Consider the following 20431-nt stretch of genomic DNA (forward strand, 5'->3'; position numbering starts at 1 on the left):
CAAAGGCCCTTGGTTCTCAGCTCCTGATGTGAAGAAGGAATGGGCTCCTGCTAAAGAGAGGCGTGGGGCCAGATTCCCCCGAGGGCTGGGACATTCCAAGCCAGGTTCCCACGGGACTTGGACAGACCCTTAAGTCAGGGGTCTCTCTCCCCCCCACCCTCCGCCTCTTTCCTGACCTGCCTGGGTTAGCGCACGAGATGTTCGCCCACTGCTGCGCATGTCAGCAGAGAAGAGGCCAGGAGGATCTGCCAAGCGACACTTAGGAATTCTCCGTCAAGGAGCTGAGAACCCAGAAAGGAAAATGTGCTTCACACGTATGCAAAACACACACACACACACACACACACACTTGTCTACACGCGTCTCCCTTTGCCAGCTCCCTCTTGCCTGCTCTCCAGCCCCAGGGCAGCCTTGGCAAACCTGACATTCTGCATCTAAACGACAGCTCCCGCTCTGCATCCAGACTATTTGGGCACCACTATCATCCCATCCTATAACTCCCATCCTGCAGCCAGACTACAGCTTCCCTGTGGTTCACCTGATCCAGGTGTCCTTGGAGATTCTCCATCATCCGTATCAGGCGAAAGAAGAAACGACGGATGGACGCTAATCAAAGAGAGACGCAACCTGGAATCCAGGAGAAACTTCCGTACGGGGAGGACAATGAACCAGTGAGACAGAAGTTGCCTTCAGAAGTTGCAGGTGTTCCATCACTGGAAGTTTTGAGGAAGAGACTGGACAGCCACTTGCCCGAGATGGAAGAAGGACTCATGCTCTAGCAGAGGGTTAGATTAGAAGACCTTCCAGCTCTATTCTTGTTGATGGGTTGGTTGGTTGGTTGAGTAATTGATTGCGTTATTGATTGATTGATTGATTGATTGATTGATTGATTGATCCAGGTCATGGTTGTGCTTTTTTCCAAAGGCAAATGGATTTTCTTGGTTTCTGCCTCCACACTTGTTTTTGAAAACATTTGGCTTCTCATCCAAGAAGCTTCTTTCAGTTCCCTTCAGTTCTTCAGTTCAGTCTGGAAGCCGTTGGAATCCACAGAACGGAGGAAAACGGAAATGTTTTCAATGGAAGAAAACCCAAGAAAGTCCATTACCTTCGGGGGGTGTAAAGCACCTTTGGGATACCTGATCCAGCTCACCTTCAAGGCAGTAGGCAGAGCTCAGAGTGCTGAAGGGTTAATAGACACTCCTTCAAATTAAGGAACCGTGACGGGCTTCTCACCTGTTTATTTTTGACCAACTTTTCATTCTTCCCGACTTACAGTTCCTGGAACCTGAGAAAGCCAGACCAACTCTGAGGTTGGATGACGCCATAAGGGGGTTGTGTGGTTTGGGTGCGCCATGGTATGTGCATCCAGTGAAATGATGATTGTGCAAAAAAAAGAAAAAAAAATGGGACTCCTCTGAGTAGAGGTTGACTTCTGGACACATCCCTGGGTTTTCTTTCTTGAGCTTTTCTTAAGATAGAAAACATTCTGCTGAAAGTTATCTCCCATTTCCATGTGTCATGCCCCAGTTGGAATCTGATTCCGAGGGAGAGGCGGAACAGCTGACAGGGAGTGGGAGTGTGGCTCCGGTGCCTGTGCAGGAAACTGGGGAAGGGCACAGGCTGGCTGGGCATTCAGAGGAAGACCCAGGCCCTCTTCATCCTAGGGCACGAAGGGAGGAATGGATAACGGAGCAACATGGTTTACGGGGAGGAAAGGGCCCTGATCCCCTTCATGGGCTGCAGCTGGGAAGACTGTTTAAAAGGGCAAACTGCGCATGGCAAAGTTGCTGGAAGCAAAGCGTGCATTATCTTTGTCGAGGCTTATCTGGGTTTTGCCGTCCTCCCAACTGTGTGTGCGTCATTATCTTTTGGAAGTCTGCAAGTTATTATCCTGGTCTGTCATGTTAATTACTTCAGCATAGTTTGAGTTGGCTTTTTTATTTCTACTTTGTTTGTATTTTGGATTCTGACTGCATTGCTTCCCTTTGTAGACTGTTTTTGGAAGAATTTGATCTCCTGCGGAGGATAATTGGACATTGTGGGCCAAGTTGGAGGCATTAAAGGGAATCTATCTACTTTGGTGACTTTGTTATTTTTGTGCCATGCCCTGGGTTTATCACACCATGTTTACCCTTGGCTGTAGAGCAAGGATGTCCAATCTTGGCAACTTGAAGACCTGTGGACTTCAACTCTCAGAATTTCCCAGCCAGCCATGCTCCAGTGATTTCACAGTGGTCTCTCCATCAAAGAACCAACCAGGTCTGACCATGTTTAGCTTGGGAGGAATCAGCTTTAGCAAGGAGCTGCTGCTCCTGGTAGAACAGGGGTATCAGTCTGGCCCATGGGATCACCCTGGAAACAGCAAAGGATCAGCCCATGGTGCCTCTGCCAGGGAAAACAGAGCTCAGGGGTCCTGTCATGGCTGAAAATGGAGCCTTGGGAGCTGCACATAGCCCTCCCAAACAACATTTTCACTGGCAGAGGATTGCAGGAGGCCATCGCAGCCAAAAATGGAGCTCGGGAGCCCAGTTTCACTGGCAGAGCGCTCTGGCCACCACAAGCACCCCGACACGAGTGATGTCGAGCTGGCCATGCCCTGCCCCCAAGTACAAACACAACCCTGATCCTGCCCTCAATGCAATCAAGTTTGACACCCCTGCGGTAGAAGAGCTACAGTGATGACTAGGCATCACTATCCATCCTTTGGCTGGCGTCATGGTTTGGTTCCCTAAAAATGTATGCGCACAGGGATGAATTGACACAGATAAAAAGGGAACTTGGGGGGAAAGGGGTCAGAAAAAAAATGTCATGGTTCCGGGATGGTGACATCAGAGGTGGTCATCAATCAGATCATCTCCTAAAAGTCTGCCTTGCCTTCTGAGGACTTTTGAGATGCGATGACTCACATCTGGCATTACATTTTCCAGAATTGGAGCAATTGGCAATTGCCTTTCCTGATGACATCATCTTGGAGCCCATTAATCAGGGGAAAGGGGACAAGGCGCCATATTTAGGGTGAAGCTACAGGATTGGCCTCTCCAATGCCCCACCTCTCAGCTAAATGCTTCTTCAGTGTTGTGATTGCGTTGACACCTTGCAACAGAATCAATGACTGATTTAATTGTGGAGAACTTGGTGTTCTCTGAGCTTGTTTGTTTTCTTGCAAGGGTTTCATTATACAACTAGATAACACCCTCAATACTCCGATGATGTTATCCGTTGAGTAATGAAATGTCTACAAGAAAACAAGCCCAGAGAGCACCAAGGATACCATAGTACAGCCCTGAACTATAGATATTATTGGGGAACGTCTAGTTTGACGAAAAGAAGGACTAGGGGATGTGTAGCAGTGTTCCAATAGCTAGGGGGGCTACTACAAAGAAGAGGTGTGCGTGGGGGTCAACGTATTCTCCAAAGCACCTGAAGGCAAAACAGTGGATGTAAACTAATCAAGGAGACAACCAACCTAGAACTAAGGAGAAATTTCCTGACAGTTAGAACAATTAATTAGTGGAGCGACTTCCTTCAGATGTTGTAGATTCTCCATCACCGGAGATCTTCAAGAAAAGATTGGACAGCCATTTGTCTGAAATGGTCTAGTAGGGTCTCCTGCCTGAGCAGGGGTTGGACTAGAAGACCTCCAAAGTGCCTTCCAACTCTGTGATTCTGTTATTCTTCTATTGTAGGTGTGCTCCTTCTAAAAATACTGTCCTCTGATGAGACCAGACAAGGTATCTTCCCCATTCCTGTTCCTGCCCTATGAAGTCACATCATCCCTAGAGGCATGACTTGTCTTTTCAATAGGCATTAAAGCCAGATTAGAAGTAGATGGGTCTTCTGAAGTGACTTTACTAGTGTTGGTTGGGCTTATGGGTCTTTGGGTCAGAGGTCTTCAAACTTGACAGCTTTAAAACTTGTGGACTTCAACTCCCAGAATTCCTCCTCCAGTCATGTTAGTTCAGGAATTCTGGGTTGAGTTGAAGTCTACAAGTCTTAAACTTGCCAAATTTGAAGACCCTTGCTCTGGGTTATTGCCTTCTGGACTGGATATGCTACTAACTTTATAAGAACTGGGTGTCCTTTATCGAAGTGATGACAAATATATAAGTACATGTGCATTATGTGCATATATGCAGGGGTGGGATTCTTCAGGTTCGCACCTATTCGCTAGAACCGGTTGTTAACCTTCTAAGCAGTTCGGAGAACCAGTTGTTGAAAGAAATTACTGGCCTAATCCTGTAAGGAAGGCAGGAAGGAAACATTCTGGTGTTGCTTACAGAAACTGCCTCTCCATTAACCCTTATTACATTCTTGGCAGGACTAGACTTCCTGTCTCAGGAACTTCACTGGAGTTTTTTCCCCCTCCTTTGCTGGTACTTTGCTTGTGTGGAGGGACCATTCAAAGTTACAATGGCACTGAAAAAAGTGACTTATGACCGTTTTTCACACTTATGACTGTTTTCAGCATCCCCACAGTCACGAGAGGCCAGGCGAGGAGAAGCGTGCCTCGATGTGAGTGATGTTGAGTTGGCCATGCCCAGCCAACAACATGACCACCAAGCCACGCCCACCAACTAAACCACACCCACAGAACCGGTTGTTTAAAAAATTGAATCCCACCCCTGCACATATGTGAACATCCAAACCAAATAGGAAAAAAAACGGGATGTCCCTGGGGGCAGAAGATAGAAATGTAGCCCTTCACAGCCTCCTCTCTTCTGCACAACTGGATACCCCACCTCCTGACCAGGCCCTCAAAGACAGTCTAAGAATCAGTAGTGGGATCCGACCTTAGTCGCTACCGGTTCGATGGGTGATGGTGAATGCTTGCGCGCCCTGAACGTGCGCCGCCCTAAGAAGCCAATCAGCTGAGAGGATGAAGAAACGAAACGCTAGGAGCGACCCTTCCATCTGCTTTTTGTTCTTTTATCCTCTCAGCTGATTGTAGGAGACATTTTTTTACTACTGGTTCGGCTGAACCAGGCCGAACCAGTAGCATCCCAACACCCAGGGGTGGGATGCTACCGGTTCTGCCTGGTTCTATAGAACCGGTAGCTCTGAAGAGCAGCAGACCCTGAACCAGTTCTGTGTTTGCTGCTGTTTGGCCCACCTGCCTGCCTGGGCTCTTACCTGTCCTTAATTTCCTGCTTTTTCAACCTCAGCTGCTTTGCGCGGCGCAGCTGAGCTTGAAAAAGCAGGAAAAAAAGTGGTTTTTCAAATGCTGCGCACCCAACGTGCAGTGCTTTTCAGCAGTCATGGCGGCACAGCTTAAGGTTTTTTACATGCGCGCGCAAAACGTAGTCACCCAACTGGAAGTAACACCGGTTGAATCCCACCCCTGCCACCACTGCTAAGAATGGTGGCCCCGCAGCAGGTTCTGGGAAGACTCCGCTCATGGCCAGCTCAGAGATGAGCTGAACTTCTGCTGGCTGCCAAAGGAGAACACCGTAGAGGTGCCATAAAACAACTGATGATTAAAATGGTTGTGTGGGAGCTCTGAGTCACACTTAGCACACTTCATCAAGATGGGGTTTTCCCCGGGGCAAAGCCACAACACACAGGACTTCTTCCTCCTTCATTTGTGCGGATAGTCCTCAACGTACGACAACAACGGAGCCCAACATTTCTATTCTTAAGTGAGACACTTGTTCCGTGGCTTTTGCTCTGGTTTGCAAGCTTTCCAGTCACGGTTTTTAACTGAACCATTGCAACTGGGAAGTCAGTAACCTGGTTGTGAAGGGATATCTGGCTTTCTGGGTGACTTGTTCAGAAAATGTGATCACACAATCACCGGGACAACTATAACTGTCATTAATCGAAGCAAAGGCTGATCTCCACATTGTTCATTGTGCATTGTTTGCACATTGTTCACAAAACAGTACTTAAGCCCCCAGCAGTCCCAATTCTTCCTTTTATTTCTGGGCACTAATACCTGGCACCTTTGAAAAGAGACTAATTAAAGCAGCCACTTCCCACAACTGCCTTGCATTCTGCCCACCGATTCATATACGAAGAACCATTCTGCTTCTCACCCACGCAGGAAAAGGATCCCCAGGGAGCTCAGAGAGAGAGGAGGGTGGGGGGTGGAAGCCAGCTTGATTTATCTTCTTCTCAGCATCTGCTGCTCTTCAGAATCTGAAGTGTTGTAGGCTTGGGTTCTTCCCAGGGAACGGGGCAAAGGATACGTCTTTTGCATGTGCCAAGCTGACTTTGGAAGAACTTTCCACACCTCTCGATTCAGAATTTCAGTTCCTGGATTCAGGTATAGGGGCCTGACCACAGGGCCGGAGAAGAACCTCTTGTTCTGCTCACAAGAATGGTCCAGACATCTGGGAAAGATCCCTCTTTGACCCATACCCTGAGAAGCTGCATGGGTTTGGACAAAGAATCTGAACCCGTGTCCCAAGATAATGTTGTGTGACTTAATCGTGGCCATCAATGTGCCAATTAACAACTAAAAGCCACACACCACCAGGCACCACGTAAATATTTCAGTCCGGTGCACACGTTCTGGTGGGAGAGAAGTCCAGCACAAAGCCCAAAATTTGCATATCTAAACCTCTGGTCCTGGTGATCAATCCAGGGTGGATCCTGAAATCTGAATTAGATCCAGGTCTGGGATCTGTGTTGGAAACAGCCAAAGGATTTGGGGAATGCCTGTCTCCCCTTGCTTGTCCAACTAGATCTAACATGCTCCAGCGTTCTCCCTCCCAAGGGTGCCTTCTTGACGGACCCCAGAAGTTGTGCCTTTCTGATCCAGCCCTGCCTTGCAGAAGTCAGGATGATCTGTTCATCTCTCACAAGAGTTGACTGTGCTTCCAGATGTTTGAGCCAGGAGATTAGTCGAGTTCTGGTGTTTGTGTTCTTAGGTGTTGGTTTTGATGTTTTGACTTCAGGCGTTTGTGGTTGAGATGATTGATTGTTTTGATCTTGTGCAACACCCAGTCACTGTTCTGAGTTGGGCAACTGTATCAGCCATTGAAATCAATCAATCAATCAATCTTCAATCACACAGCTGCTAGCATTGGCTTGGAGGCCAGTGGAACCCATGTTCAATCAAACCAGGAATGAGATCCTGGCTTAGAAGCACACGTATTCTGCATGCAGCAAGTTTCAAGCTGAATTCCCGCAAAGACGTTTGGGCTCCGCGTCTTTTGAAAAGCATTTCAAATCCTAAACGGAATGAAAAGCAATTCAGGCCACCGTTGTCCTCCTGCCCAGCCCTGGGATCTCAAGATCCCCAGCTTTCTTTAGGGACCAACTTTTTAAGTGACTTAATTCAGTGAGTCCCATCCCAGCTCTTCATCGCTTTTCTGACAAAACATCTCATCTTCTCTAAGCCCAGATTTTGTGATGAATGAAAGCAAATAGATGTGTCCCAGGATAATGTTGCAGGAATCAAACTGGACCCAATTGGATCCTCCAGTTTTGGGGGTTCAAGATTGCTGAACTCCAGGACAATAATAATACCAACATCTGTCAGCCTTGTAAGGTAGTCCAGACAGGAAGCCTCCTGAATTACTGGCATGTAAGGCCGTGGTGGGATTACACCAGTTTCCCTACCACTTCAGGGATCGCGCACTAACACGCACACATGTGCCGCTTTCCAAACACCAGTTGAGGCGCTGTCGTGCCAATCAGTGGAGAGGATAAAGGACAGAGAAGCACAGGGGATGGTGGGAAGGCTGATCCTGCGTTTTTCTCTTCTTTCTCCTCCCAGCTGATCGTCGGAGCTTTTTTATCTAGCAGTTCGGTCGAACTGGTAGCATTTCACCACTGATGTAAGGGGACCCAGGCATAGACTTACACAATTCTGTTGTTACAGCCAATCTCAACAACAGTGCTTTTCGCCTATCCGGCAAGTTGATTTCCTAACCTGCTCTAATCGCATAGCTCGGTTATCAACTACCAGGTCTGTTCTCTATTGCTCATAATTAAGCGGGACACTTTGGGAAGCAAAGGTGCAAAACTGATATCACCTTCCTTGGGAATTCCCCTGGATCCTCCCTGTAGGCTGAAGGCACAGTGGGAGAGGCTTGGTCCTGGAGGGAGAGCCTGCGTGGGCTGGCAATAGAGAAAACAGAAGGGAGATTGGGCGGTTTCGATTGCTATGGGTGGATCTTGGGTTCAGTGAGTGCAAGGAAAGCCGGCTGTGGAGCATGGGCCCTGCAGCTGCCCCTCAAGGGTTAGTGAGTGGATATAGTGCCAGGTCAGCCTCAGGGGTTATGAGGATGTGAGAGAGATTGCAGCTATGTTCAGTAAGGGAAATAGGACAGGAGTCCTGGACAGCAGTGAGATCCAGGGGTGGGATTCTACCGGTTCGCACCTATTCACTAGAACCGGTTGTTAACATTCTAAGCAGTTCGGAGAACTGGTTGTTAGAAGAAATTACTGGGCTAATCCCGTAAGGAAGGCAGGAAGGAAACATTCTGGTGTTGCTTACAGAAACTGCCTCTCCGTTAACCCTTATTACATTCTTGGCAGGAATAGACTTCCTGTCTCTGGAATTTCACTGGAGTTTCTTTTCCCCTCCTTTGCTGGTACTTTGCTTGTGTGGAGGGACCATTCAAAGTTACAATGGCACTGAAAAGAGTGACTTATGACCGTTTTTCACACTTATGACTATTGCAGCATCCCCACAGTCATGAGAGGCCAGGCGAGGAGATACATTCCTCGTTGGCCACACCCAGCCAATATCATGACCACCAAGCCCACCAACTAAGCCACACCCACAGAACCAGTTGTTAAAAAATTGGAATCCCATCCCTGGTGGGATCCTATGTGTTCCACTATCGGTTCGGTAATCACGCCTGTGTGTGCGCCCACGCAGCTTCCCACACACCCGCTGAGGCCTGCAGCACCTATCAGCTGAGAGGATAAAGAAGAAAGAAGCACAGCAGTGGGTGGGAGGGCAGATCCTGCACTTTCCTCTTCTTTATCTTCTCAGCTGATTATCAGTAGCCATTTTTGCTACCGGTTCCTGTGCCGAGATCTTACATGAATTCAGGAATTGCAGCAGCAGTGATGCTACAGACCACAAGAAGGTGTGGTGACCATGTTCCGTGACAACTCTGTTGCTTCCAGTGTCCCTGCTGGGAGGAATGTTGGATGGAGGTTGAGTTGCAAGGAGAAGGTGGGAATTCTCTGAGTTATTGTCCATCTAAGGGTCCGGAAGCATCTTACCTACCTCCGCTAATTTCCTCAAGGGATGGGGCTTTAATCTGGGGGCTTTAGGAGGCGGCTTAGGAAGGTCAAGGATCAGGATCAGGAGTGTATGGCCTCCATGACAAGCAGTAGAGAGTTCATCACACACACACACACACACACACACACACACAATAGATACAAACTCAGGGTAAACCACGCAAAACTCAATTGCAGGAAATACTTGACTTTGTGGTTTCTTCCCCAAACCCCCAAAACTTTTAACCTCAGACTGTCTACTGTTGACCTCAGCCCCATTCCTGAGAGGACTTTAAGGGGCATGTATAAGTGCCTACCATTCCTGTCTTAATGTTCCCTTTTATCCGTATCTATTCCATGTATTAATAATCATGTTTATACTTATATATATTATCAAGTGCATGCTTGACAAAATAAATGAAGTAAATAAACAAATAAATAAAGGGACCCCAGATATCTTGGCCTGTGGTCATCTCTCTGGGTTCCACCAGCCTTTCCATGGATGGAAACCTCCCTGGCCTTCGGGATACTAGAAGTTGCAGTCTTGGGATGCCAGGTCACGTTGGGGGATGATCAGCCTTAACTGGGTTAGATGCCTAGGTGGACCAAAATCAGAACTCGCTTAAGGATGCTGGGGCAGAACTTCAAAAAAGGCCACTTCAAAGAAGCAAGGCTGTCCCAGCAGGGATATAAGTAGCCTTCAACTTAGGACGGGCCGCTTAGCAACCATTTGAAGTTACAACGGATACTCAACATGGGACTTACAACTCCGTTTCAAACTTCCAATGTCCTGCTGACTACCCCACTATCCTAAGGCCATATGGCCGCCCTTTTGGGTGCTTGGCAACCAGATAACAGATAATCAGAGTTGGAAGGGACCTTGTAGGTCATCTAGTGCAATCCCCTGCCCAAGCAGGAGACCCTACACCATTTCTCTACACCATTACACAACCAGTCTGAATTTGTGGCTGTTTGCAGTGACCCTGAGGTCCTGGGAACAGGATTCACAATGTTTTTGCTGGAAATTGGCGTATGCTTCCAGGTTCTGGCAAAAACCATCCCATAGTGAACACTGGCCTCACTTAATGGCCATCTCAAGAAGGTTGCAAAATAAAGTGCGGTTCCATGATGACCCACTTTATGATGGTCACAACTTACGGATGGAATTATGGGTTCAATTATGGTCATAAGTTGAGAACTACCTCTCTGCTTCCTGTAACCCATGCAGAGATGCCTACAGACATCAAAGCCCACGGGGAAAAAAACGTCCTTCAACTTCGATTGGCACCTGCAAGGATCAACAACCGCCTCCAAGGGACCGCCATCCTACCTCTTTTCCGCCACCAGGAGCCTTCCCGGACCGAATACGACAGGTCAGTGAACTCAAGGTCCACAGCTGACCGCTTGGGCAAATGGGAGAACCTCTGAGCATCCGTGATGTGGTTCTCCACCTTCTTCAGGTGGGTGGTCAGGAAGGAGCCATCCTGTGAGCTAGCGTTGCAGACCGAGTCCTCCAGGGCAATGGAGACACAGGTGGGGTCAAGGGTCTTCTCTGCCATAGCTGCTCCTCTGTTGAGAAGGCAAAGGAAACGGAGATTAATGTTCGGCTCTTCAGATGCTTTCCAAGGTTGCGGATGGCCAACTCCACTCACCACAGCAGGTGGGCCCCCATCTCAATTTGGTAGAAATTATGTATGTGTGATCATGGCTAGTGGGGTGGCCTAATGGTGAAGACGCTCGCCTCCCATTCAGAAGGTTGAGAGTTCAATCTTAGCTAGCGGTAGATGTTTATCTCCTAGTACACAAAGAAACAAATATATACTGTGAACTCCCTCTGGTGTCAGGAAGGGCATCTGGCCAGGAAATGCTCAGCTCCATCCAGTCACCCTGACTCTACTCCAAATAGGGATGATAAGGATGTAAAAAGGGAGTTTCTATGTATGTATAGTCATGCAAGTATGGTGTCAGCGTTCCAGCATAGCACCTGGCACATCTGTGGAAACCCGAATCTAAATTTTTTTTCCAGCTTTCCACAATTTTTCAAACCAGAAATCCATCCCCCCTTGGCTGTCATCACATCACATGGGCCAATCATGATCCATCCAAAAGTAAGATCTTTATTTTCTCCTGCACCATACTAAATGACCTTGGACTAACAAAATAATTTTATTTTGTCTACTAGCGCTACTTAATTGAAATCACACACTCCTTCCACTCTCCCAGGCTATGTGGCAGTGTGGAATATGGCTTCCAACATATGGACATTGGAACCATAGTTGGTTTAAATCCTTGTTTAGGTGAATGTAGCACATCGAAGTTTTAATAGATAAATAAATTGCAAATAACATCTTATGTCTTAGCAAGGGAAAGGCACCTGCTTACTGGACACTAGCTATACTAACATACATTTTCTTTGTCGGTAGATTGCAGTCAAATCCCTCTCTTTTTTTGTGCAAGAAATAGCTTTAATTGTTTAAATAGCTTTAATCTAGATTTCAAAGAGTATGGAAAAGGGAGACTAAATAAGACAAACAGTTCTTGATTTCAGAAGAGGCTTATCTGTTCTTCTGGATAATTGCATATGCTCCAATTTATTGTACTACATCACATCTTGTTCTGAGAAGTGATTCACACCCCATCAATCACCAATAAAGTACCCCAATTGCTTCTATTTTAAAAAGGGTTGCATGACAAGAATCAGAACTGATATATAACAGCAAGGAGGCCTTGTGGAAAGGTTATGCTCACCATCTTCCTTCCACTTGCTCATTTTGAAGATGGAAGGAGAAAGCACTGTCATTTAAGCCAGGGGTGTCCAACCTTGGCAACTTTTAAGGCTTGTAGACAGTTGGGGAATGGCTGGGGAATTCTGGGAGTTAAAGTCCACAGTGGGCATGGCTGGAGGAGAGGATCTAGACTGGTTGGCAGGAAAGGAAACAGCCAGAAAGGACAGTAATTTCTTATACTGTCCTTTGTAAAAAAAATTCCACACTGGTTTAATTTAACAGATTAACAGAGTTGGATTAACCTAACCTTGTAGGCCATCCAGCCCAACCCTCCACCCAAGCAGGAGACCCTACACCATTTCTGACCGATGGGAGTCCAGTCTCTTCTTGAAAGCCTCCAGTGATGAAGCTCCCACAACTTCCAAAAGCAACTTTTCTACCATCAGTGGATTGCTCTCACTGTCAGAAAATTTATCTTTAGTTCTCCGCGGGATCTCTCCTTGTTTCCACCCATTATTCCTTATCTGGCCTTTGGGTGTCTTGGAAAATAGCTTGACCCCCTTCCTCCTCTCTGGGGCAGCCCCTCAAATATTAGAACATTGCCCTCATGTCTCCCCTGGTCCTTCTCTTCGCTAGACTAGCCGTGTTTCCAGTGATGAAGTTCCCACAACTTCTGCAGGCAAACTGTTCCATTGGTCGATTGTTCTCACTTGTCCTAATGGCCAACGTTCTCATCAATTCCAAGCTAACCCAACACTTTTAGAGCTGGGATATCAGAAGGACCACCTTCCTCTTTTCATCTGAGAGGGACTGGACAAAATTGTCACAGCAGCTCCCAGGTATGCCAACGTGGCATTAAAAGTTGCAAGGGTAGCCAAACCAGGAAGCGGATTGGATGGTTCCCCGCATCCTCTTTCTTTATACAATACTGTTTGGGGAGGTCCAGATTGCAAAACAACCTAACCGCCAACAAGGAAGAGATACATGTCCTTTTCTGCCTCCAGCCCTTTGCCTTTTTCTTTTCTTTTCTTTTTTTACACTTTATTTACAAGAATTAAAAACATAGAAATTTAAAAAATTTCAAAACCAATAGTGTAAACATAACACATTCCTCTTTACATTTGATATCGAATTTGATACGTCCTAACAGTCATTACTGATACTTTTCACATTTCCGTTTACTATCACATTTTAATCACTAAATAACTCACAATACTCTACTAATCTTCTCCTTGGTTTATAACTATTTATTAATGAATATTACGTTCATAATTTTTTAAATAAAAAGATATAGTGAATATATAATGACAATAATAATATAGGAGAAAAGAAGATTTCACACATTTGTTATTCTTATACATTTCATATAGGCAGCTGAATATAATTTGTTTCTTGGGTTCATTTATGTGTTTTTCCTTTACAATCTACCCAGCTGTACCATTTATCCCATATCCTATAATAATATGTGTCCTCCTTCCCATTAATTTTGAGTGCGAGCCTCTCCAATTGGGCACACTCGTACATTTTTTGAATAGCAACATGTATCGGTGGTACGTTTGGATTCTTCCAATATTGTGCTAATGAGATCCGTGCCGCTGTTAATAAGTGGATGGTCAGATATCTTACTTCAGGGGTATAATCCCCTTTAATCATTCCCAACAGGGACAGTTCCACTTTCCACTCCAGTCCACACTCTATGATTTCTTCTACCCACTCCTTTATTTTAACCAATATTTCTTTATCTCAGGAGAAGTCCACCATAAATGAAAATAGGTACCAAATTTCCCTTTACACTTCCAACAGCATGGGTTTGTTGTTGGAAATACGTTGGCCAATTTGGAGGGTGCCAGATGCCATCTGTACATCATTTTATACAGATTCTCCTTATGTGCTACTGATTTAGTTAATATAGGATTTTTTTTGCCAGATTTCTTCCCAGTCATCCAGCTCTATACTATAACCGTTTTTTTCCCCCCAAGCTAGCATACGTCCTTTCACAATTCTCTCAGCCATTTCATGTTCTAATAAATAATTATATAGTTTAGAGATCAACTTTTTCTCAGGACTTGAGAGCATTTTGTCTAAATGTGTATCTTTTACTTAAATTCCATATTCCTCTACGTCTTTATTATATCACAATTTGACTTGGAAATATGACCAATTATCAACGACTATCCCTTGTGCTTCTAGTTCCTGTATCGTTTTAATTTTTCCCTTTTCATCTAATATTTGGTGGTATTTCAGTTTTTTTCTGCTATCCATCATATTTTAGCGGAACACTGCCTCCATCGTTGAAAACCACCTCGGCATTTTGGTATAATAATTTCTTCTAATATCAGCCCAAATTTTAATTAATGGCTTTCGGAATACATGTCTAGTGAAGTATAGATTGTTTTAGCTATTCGGGTCCCACAAAAATGTGTGCCACCCTAATTGTACAACCTAACCACCAACAAGGAAGAGATGCGTGTCCTTTTCTGACTCCAGCCCTTTGCCTTTTTCTAATACTAGGATATTAAAAAAGAAAGAAAGAAAGAAAGAAACAGAGAGAAGGAAAATGTTTCAAAACAATTGTTTAAATAGGGATGCTAGCCAAACCTGGATGGAGGATTAAACCCAAGGCAAAAAAAACACGAATGGTTGCAAATGCCAGAAAAGGGAGGAGGGAATGGAGTTGGGGGGGGTGCTAGAGGGACAATGTCCTGCAAAGGGATTAGAGACTGGTGAGAGAGACTGGAGGGGAGGAAGATGAGGGGAGAGCATGCATATTTTTGGGGGGGAGGGGCGCTAATCCCCCATACAGCTCGGAGAGAAATCAGCTTCCATCCTGCCCTATTTTAAGCTGCAGGGCACCAGCAAAGGAGGAGAATTTGAACTGCCAAAGGTGTGCAGGGGAATCACACTGGTAGACACCCCCCTCCTCGCTGCTGGTTTCCCCCCCATCTGCCCCCCCCTCACCCCCCCGTGGGTGGAATGGAGGGACTCTCTCTCTCCCAAGGAGTCCATTATCAGGACACCTTCTGTCTCCCGATTGTTGGTGTCAACCTTGAAGCTGACAGTTGGATTACAATGGCCATCAAACCAGTGTCTCCAGGTTTGGGGGTGGGGGGTGATGGATATGGTAGTCCAAGGGTCCCAGACTAGTAGAAGAAGGAAGGTAAAGAGAGGAGGGGAGGGAGGGAGGGAGGGAGGGAGGGAGGGAGGAAAGAGGGAGGGAAGGAAGGAGGAAAGGAAGGAAGGAAGGGAGGGAGAGAGGGAGGGAGAGAGGGAGGGAGGGAGGGAAGGGAAGGGAAGGGAGGAAAGGGAGGAAGGAAAAGAGAGGGAGGAGGGAGGGAGGAAGGAAGGAAGGAAGGAAGGAAAAGAGGGAAGGAAGGAAGGAAGGAAGGAAGGAAGGAAGGAAGGAAGGAAGGAAGGAAGGAAGGAAGGAAGGAAGGAAAAGAGAGGAGGGAGGGAGGGAAGGGAGGGAGGGAGAGAGGGAGGGAGAGAGGGAGGGAGGGAGGGAGGGAAGGGAAGGAGGAAGGAAAAGAGAGGGAGGAGGGAGGGAGGGAGGGAAGGAAGGAAGGAAGGAAGGAAGGAAGGAAGGAAGGAAGGAAAAGAGAGGAGGGAGGGAGGGAAGGAAGGAAGGGAGGGAAGTAAGGAAGGAAAGGAGGGAAGGAAGGAAAAGACATAGGTAGGTGAGGAAGGAAGGACAAGAGAGGAGGGAGGGAAGAAGGAAAAGAGGGAAGGAAGGGAAGGAAAAGAGGGAAGGAAGGAAAAGACATAGGTAGGTGAGGAAGGAAAGTCAAGAGAGGAAGGAGGAAGGAAGGAAAGGAGGGAAGGAAGGAAGGAAGGAAGGAAAGGAGGGAAGCTGGCTGATGGATTTCTGACCCAGAGCCGGCCCAAAGGAGGGGAGAGGAAAGCGCAGGAAATGCCCTTCTGCGCAGGCTCTCCTCCTCCTTCCCTCCCTTGCTAAGCCTGACTAGCTGCAGCTTCTGGGGCTGCTGTCAGGCGCAGCAGACGGTTGCCTTCCATGAGCCGAAATGCCAATTCCGGGCCGCTTTATCCCATCCCCGGATCTCCCTCCACCAGCCCCCCGGATGTGCCTTTCCAAGAGAGGGCCTTTCTCTCCCTCCCACCCCCCCATCTAACACAATGAGGCACCTCCACTTAGCCAAGGGAGAAGGGGGGGGGGTCCCCTGGCTGGAAGGCATCTCTGGAAGCCCCCTCCCCACCCCGTCTCCAAAGCACACGTGACCTCCTCCTTTCGGAAGGGCTTTCATTCCCGGCTAGCCAACGAAGGCCACAGTGAAAGGCCAGGCTAGTTTGCAAGCAGATTTTCCCAGGAATCTGGATCTTGGTGTCATTTACGAATCTTCTTCCTCTCTTTCTCTCTCCCTCCTTCCCTCCCTCCTTCCCTCCTTCTCTCAAGCTGGAGCCGAAGTCAACTGCCCCTCTGGGAACAGCTATCTTCTATTCTGCCCCCTCCCCAACCCAACTCCCCTCCCCCTTAAGAGTATTTGCAGCCTTAATACCCTTTGGGATCTCAAGGGTAAGACCCCAGCTATGCCAAGGGGGTGGGAGAGGGTGGGAGGAGTTTCAGCATACCCAAACTTGACAAGAGACCCCCTGGACCTCTTGGGGGGGGAGCAATTGAAATCCCCCCCACCTGCCTCAAAGGTACCAGAAGGGCAAGACTAGATGAGAGAGGGAGACGGAGGGAAGGAAGGAAGGAGAGGATGACCGATGGATAGATAGATGAGAGGGCGGGGAGAGGGATAAAGGGATAGATAAAGAGGCGATAGATAGATAGATAGATAGATAGATAGATAGATAGATAGATAGATAGATAGATAGATAGATTCAAAAGATGGCTTCCTTGAAAACAAAGCAGAGGAATTTCTGAAGGTATCAAACCTGCCCCAATTAGTCTAAGATTGGGGTGGGGGAGGGAAACCCTCGGGGCCTTTCTGCCTCCTGCCATGCCCGGACCTCTAGCAAACTGGGGGCGCCGTCGGAAACAACTTGGCGTGCCCCACCCCCCAAGATCTCCCCAAGCCCCTTTCTTTGCACCAACCCACCCCGATGGGCTGAGAGACCCGGCTGCCTCCGCGGGAAAAAGCCCTGTCCGCAAATGGCGCAGACGCCCCTTCCTTCCCCCACCCCCAAGGCCCACCTGGGAGGGTCAGGAAGGATGCCCCAAAAGTTTGCGGACCCCTCCCCGCGCGGGGCGCCTTCCCCTCCCTTCCCTGCCCCCCCCATTCCAAGGAGGAGGAGGAGGGGGGCTTCTCGGGGCGTCCCTCCGGCCCTGGAGAGCCGGGTCCCTCCTTGCTGCCGGGGCGAGCTCACCTCTGGGACGTCGGCGCCTTCCCTGCTGCTCGGCCGCCGGCCTGGGGGTGGGGGGTGGCGGGGCTGGGGGCGCCTTGCCGCCGCTCTCCCTGCAGCCGACCTCTAGCTCCTCTCCGCCGGCATCGGCACCAGCACTGGGGTGGGGGGGGGGGGTCTGAGAGCGGGCGAGGCTAAGCAGCGGCTCTCCTCCTGCAGGGACCCCCGAGCCGGGCGCACGAGGTGGATTCAGCGCCCGCCGCCGCCGCCTCCTTCTCGGTCCCCATCCTTGCAGGCGCCGGGCTGGAGCAGGTGGGGAGGGAAGGGGGGGTGGAGGGGGAAGGGCGAAGAGAGCCCGCCCGCCGCCTTGCAGAGCAACCCTGCCCAGCCCTCCCTGCTAGCGGACGCCCCTGCCCGGGCTCTGCAGCCGGTTCCTTCCTCCGGGGGCTCAAGCGAGGCGCAAAGGTCCTAGATCCGTTGCTGCTCTCGAGGGAGGGGATGGAGGGGGGAGGGGTGCTGCCTGCCAGGAAAGAGACCCTGCCGGAGGAAGGAGGAGGAAACCCACCGAGACAACGACCCCCACCCAAAAAAAGGCCAGCAAAGTCCTAGTCCTGGAGAAGGTTTGCTTCTGCTTGCAGAGCTTGGGTATCGGGTATCCGAGCTCAAGGGGCCGTTTGGGGGGGACTTCTAGGGTCGGGGAGGGGTCGTGAATTCCCTCAAGCCCCCCGCCCTTTTCCCCGGGAGAAGGGTTGGGGGGCGGAGTGTCGTGCCTACCTTTCTCTCCCGGCTGTCACCGTATCATGAAGTCATCGGTTGACAAAAAAAGGTGCGGATGCTCCTACTAGACCCGTTCCGCGCGCCTGGGTCGATCTCCAGCTCTTGGCACCCTGTAATTATAGGTTCGGCTTTGAATCTGGGCCGCCGGTTCCGCGGGACGGTGGCTCCCCCTGTAGGGGAGAAGGACAAAAGCCAATTTGCCCCAGGCGAGCAAAACGGGGCCAACAGGGAAACAAGCTGTGGATCCTGCCTTTAACCCAGGTGTTTCCCAATGAGGGGGCGGGCGGGGGGAGGTGTGCTTGAAGAGGCCGGGGTGAAGGAGAGTCAAGGCCAGGACCGAGCAGCCCCAACTGGGACACCCGGAGGACAAGCGGGGCTCTCTCGCAGTCCCCATTTCCATTCTTTGGGCCATACCTGTGGGCACCTGTGTCGAACTGGGGCTGGCAGCCCTGATTCTAGGTGAGTTGGGGGCGGGGAGAAAGCGGCTCCCTCGGCTTGTTAGTGGGAGCCCTTTTGAATCCGGGTTCTGGTGGACAGGGAGGTGGAGGGCGGGGGAGGAAAAGGAAGATACCCAGCAAGATGAGGGGGGAGAAAGAGAGAGAGAAAGAGAGAGAGAGAGAAGAAGAGAGAGAGAGGAAGAAGGGAGGGAGGGAGAGAGAGAGGGAGGGAGGGAGGGAGAGGAAGAAGAGAGGGAGGGAGAGAGGGAGGGAGGGAGGGAGGGAGAGAGGAAGAAGAGAGAGAGGAAGAAGAGAGAGAGAGAGAGAGGAAGAGGAGAGAGAGGAAGAAGAGGGGAGGGAGGGAGGAAGAAAGAGAGAGGAAGAAGAGAGGGGAAGAAGAGAGGGAGGGAGGGAGAGAGGGAGGAAGAGAGAGAGGAAGAAGAGAGGGGAGGGAGAAGAGAGAGAGGAAGAAGAGAGAGTAAGAAGAGAGAGGGAGAAGAGAGAGAGGAAGAAGAGAGGGAGGGAGGGAGAGAGGGAGGAAGAGAGAGAGAGGAAGAAGAGAGGGAGGGAGGGAGAGAGAGAGGAAGAAGAGAGAGAGGGAGGGAGGGAGAGAGGAAGAGAGGAAGAAGAGGGAGAGAAAGGGTGGAAGGAAACAGGAGGAATACATGCCAGGAAGCTGCTCTGACCATTCAAACAGGCTTTCTGTTTCCTTTGGTGGCCGCTGGTGGGATTTCCTAGACCAGAGTAGCACTTAGTGGCCCAAAGGGATGGATTTAGTGGGATCCATTTTTTAAAACAATGCTCTTTCAAGGAACTCCAATCTGGTTCTTTCAGCCGGCAAGGAAGGAGGGCTGGGTGGTTTGTTCTGGTTGAAATTCAATTCAAGTCTGTGTTATGACCTTGCCTTTTTTAAAAAGAACTTTCTAAATAGTTTCCCCCCCTCTCACCCCTTTTTTTTTTCTTTGACAATCTATGCATTTCTCTCATCATCTTTTGTGTTTTGCTTGGTTTATCCACCCACCCCCCTTTTCTGTTTATTCCCATTCTTTTAAAGTTCCCATTTAAAGTTTCCCATTCTCTTAACAGTTGCTGGAAAAACCAGGATTTAGGTTAAGGGAGGCAATACAATAAAACCAGTAGTTCTCAGCGGCTTCACGACAGATTCCCCAAGGCTTGAGATTTAAAACATAACGTTTCTTCAAGACTTTGCTGACCCCCTGTGACATCACGGGACGCCCCACCCCAAGGGCCTGGGGACCACCAGTTGAGAACCCACTGTAGTAAACCATGCGTTGGCTTGGATCTCACGCTCCAAGCTCCGTCCCAAGATGGCTTCACAGGCTATTTGAACGGGCTAACCTTGAACCCAAGATTTTGGGCGGAGGGCAACGTCCTGGAGTTGCAAACGGTCCTTTCATCACAGTGTGGGCCCCAATTAAACTAACATCTGCCTGGAATCCACACTGTATAACGGATATTCACACGATTGAGCAAGTTCGGAGCAAGTTCACGTGAGGAGTACTCTACTAATCCTGGTTCTTCAGCAACCACGAGTTATTTCTTCATCCCCTTGAAAAGAATGTCAAGGAAAAGGGGAGGTGGGGGGAATATAAGCCCTGAGTTATAGTGGACCACAGTTCACAAGGCAGCTCCCAGTTTCTGGAAACGGCATCCGTGCAAGTCCAAACAGCTGCGAGTTTTGCAATAAGCTTTGGCCCAAACAACCCACAGCCAATACAAACCCGCATTTTTTCAGGCAACACAGGTACTACACTCGGATTCCAGAAAGGAGTTTGGCATAAGCAATTTCAGGAACGAGATTATCTGGCACCGATATCCCGAGGTTACCTAGTTTTGGATCACGAAACGTCTGCAAAGAAAACAACCAAACTCAGGGAACACCCTCAAGCAAGAGAAGTGGGAGGTTTTATCGGCGTAGCTGCCAGGAACGATGGTCATTTTGAAGGACATTAGGAAGGAAGGGATCTTAACTGCTGACGCACGGAC

The 20431-nt window shown here is 48.9% G+C and overlaps 1 protein-coding gene across 3 annotated transcripts in view; it reads right to left on the reverse strand.

Annotated features, from left to right (window-relative positions):
* The window catches only part of ABCG4 (ATP binding cassette subfamily G member 4), a 37518-nt gene extending 19026 nt beyond the window's left edge, over positions 1-18492 (reverse strand). The window contains exons 1-3 of one of the 3 annotated variants that reach the window (XM_087939196.1): positions 18402-18492; positions 17985-18157; positions 10514-10750 (exon numbers count right to left, since the gene is read on the reverse strand). In XM_087939196.1, the coding sequence (XP_087795322.1) occupies positions 10514-10742 (229 nt within the window). In that variant the 5' untranslated portion in view covers positions 10743-10750; positions 17985-18157; positions 18402-18492. Of the gene's footprint in view, positions 1-10513; positions 10753-10835; positions 10960-17234; positions 17637-17984; positions 18158-18401 lie in introns of those variants that run through there. The other 2 variants (XM_087939195.1, XM_087939197.1) reach the window with 2 other exon arrangements.
* Positions 18493-20431: the final 1939 nt, after the last annotated feature.

This window comes from Pseudonaja textilis, chromosome 9 (assembly GCF_049901715.1).
Source record: "Pseudonaja textilis isolate UNSWEBS1 chromosome 9, rPseTex1.2, whole genome shotgun sequence".
Lineage (NCBI taxonomy): Eukaryota > Metazoa > Chordata > Lepidosauria > Squamata > Elapidae > Pseudonaja > Pseudonaja textilis.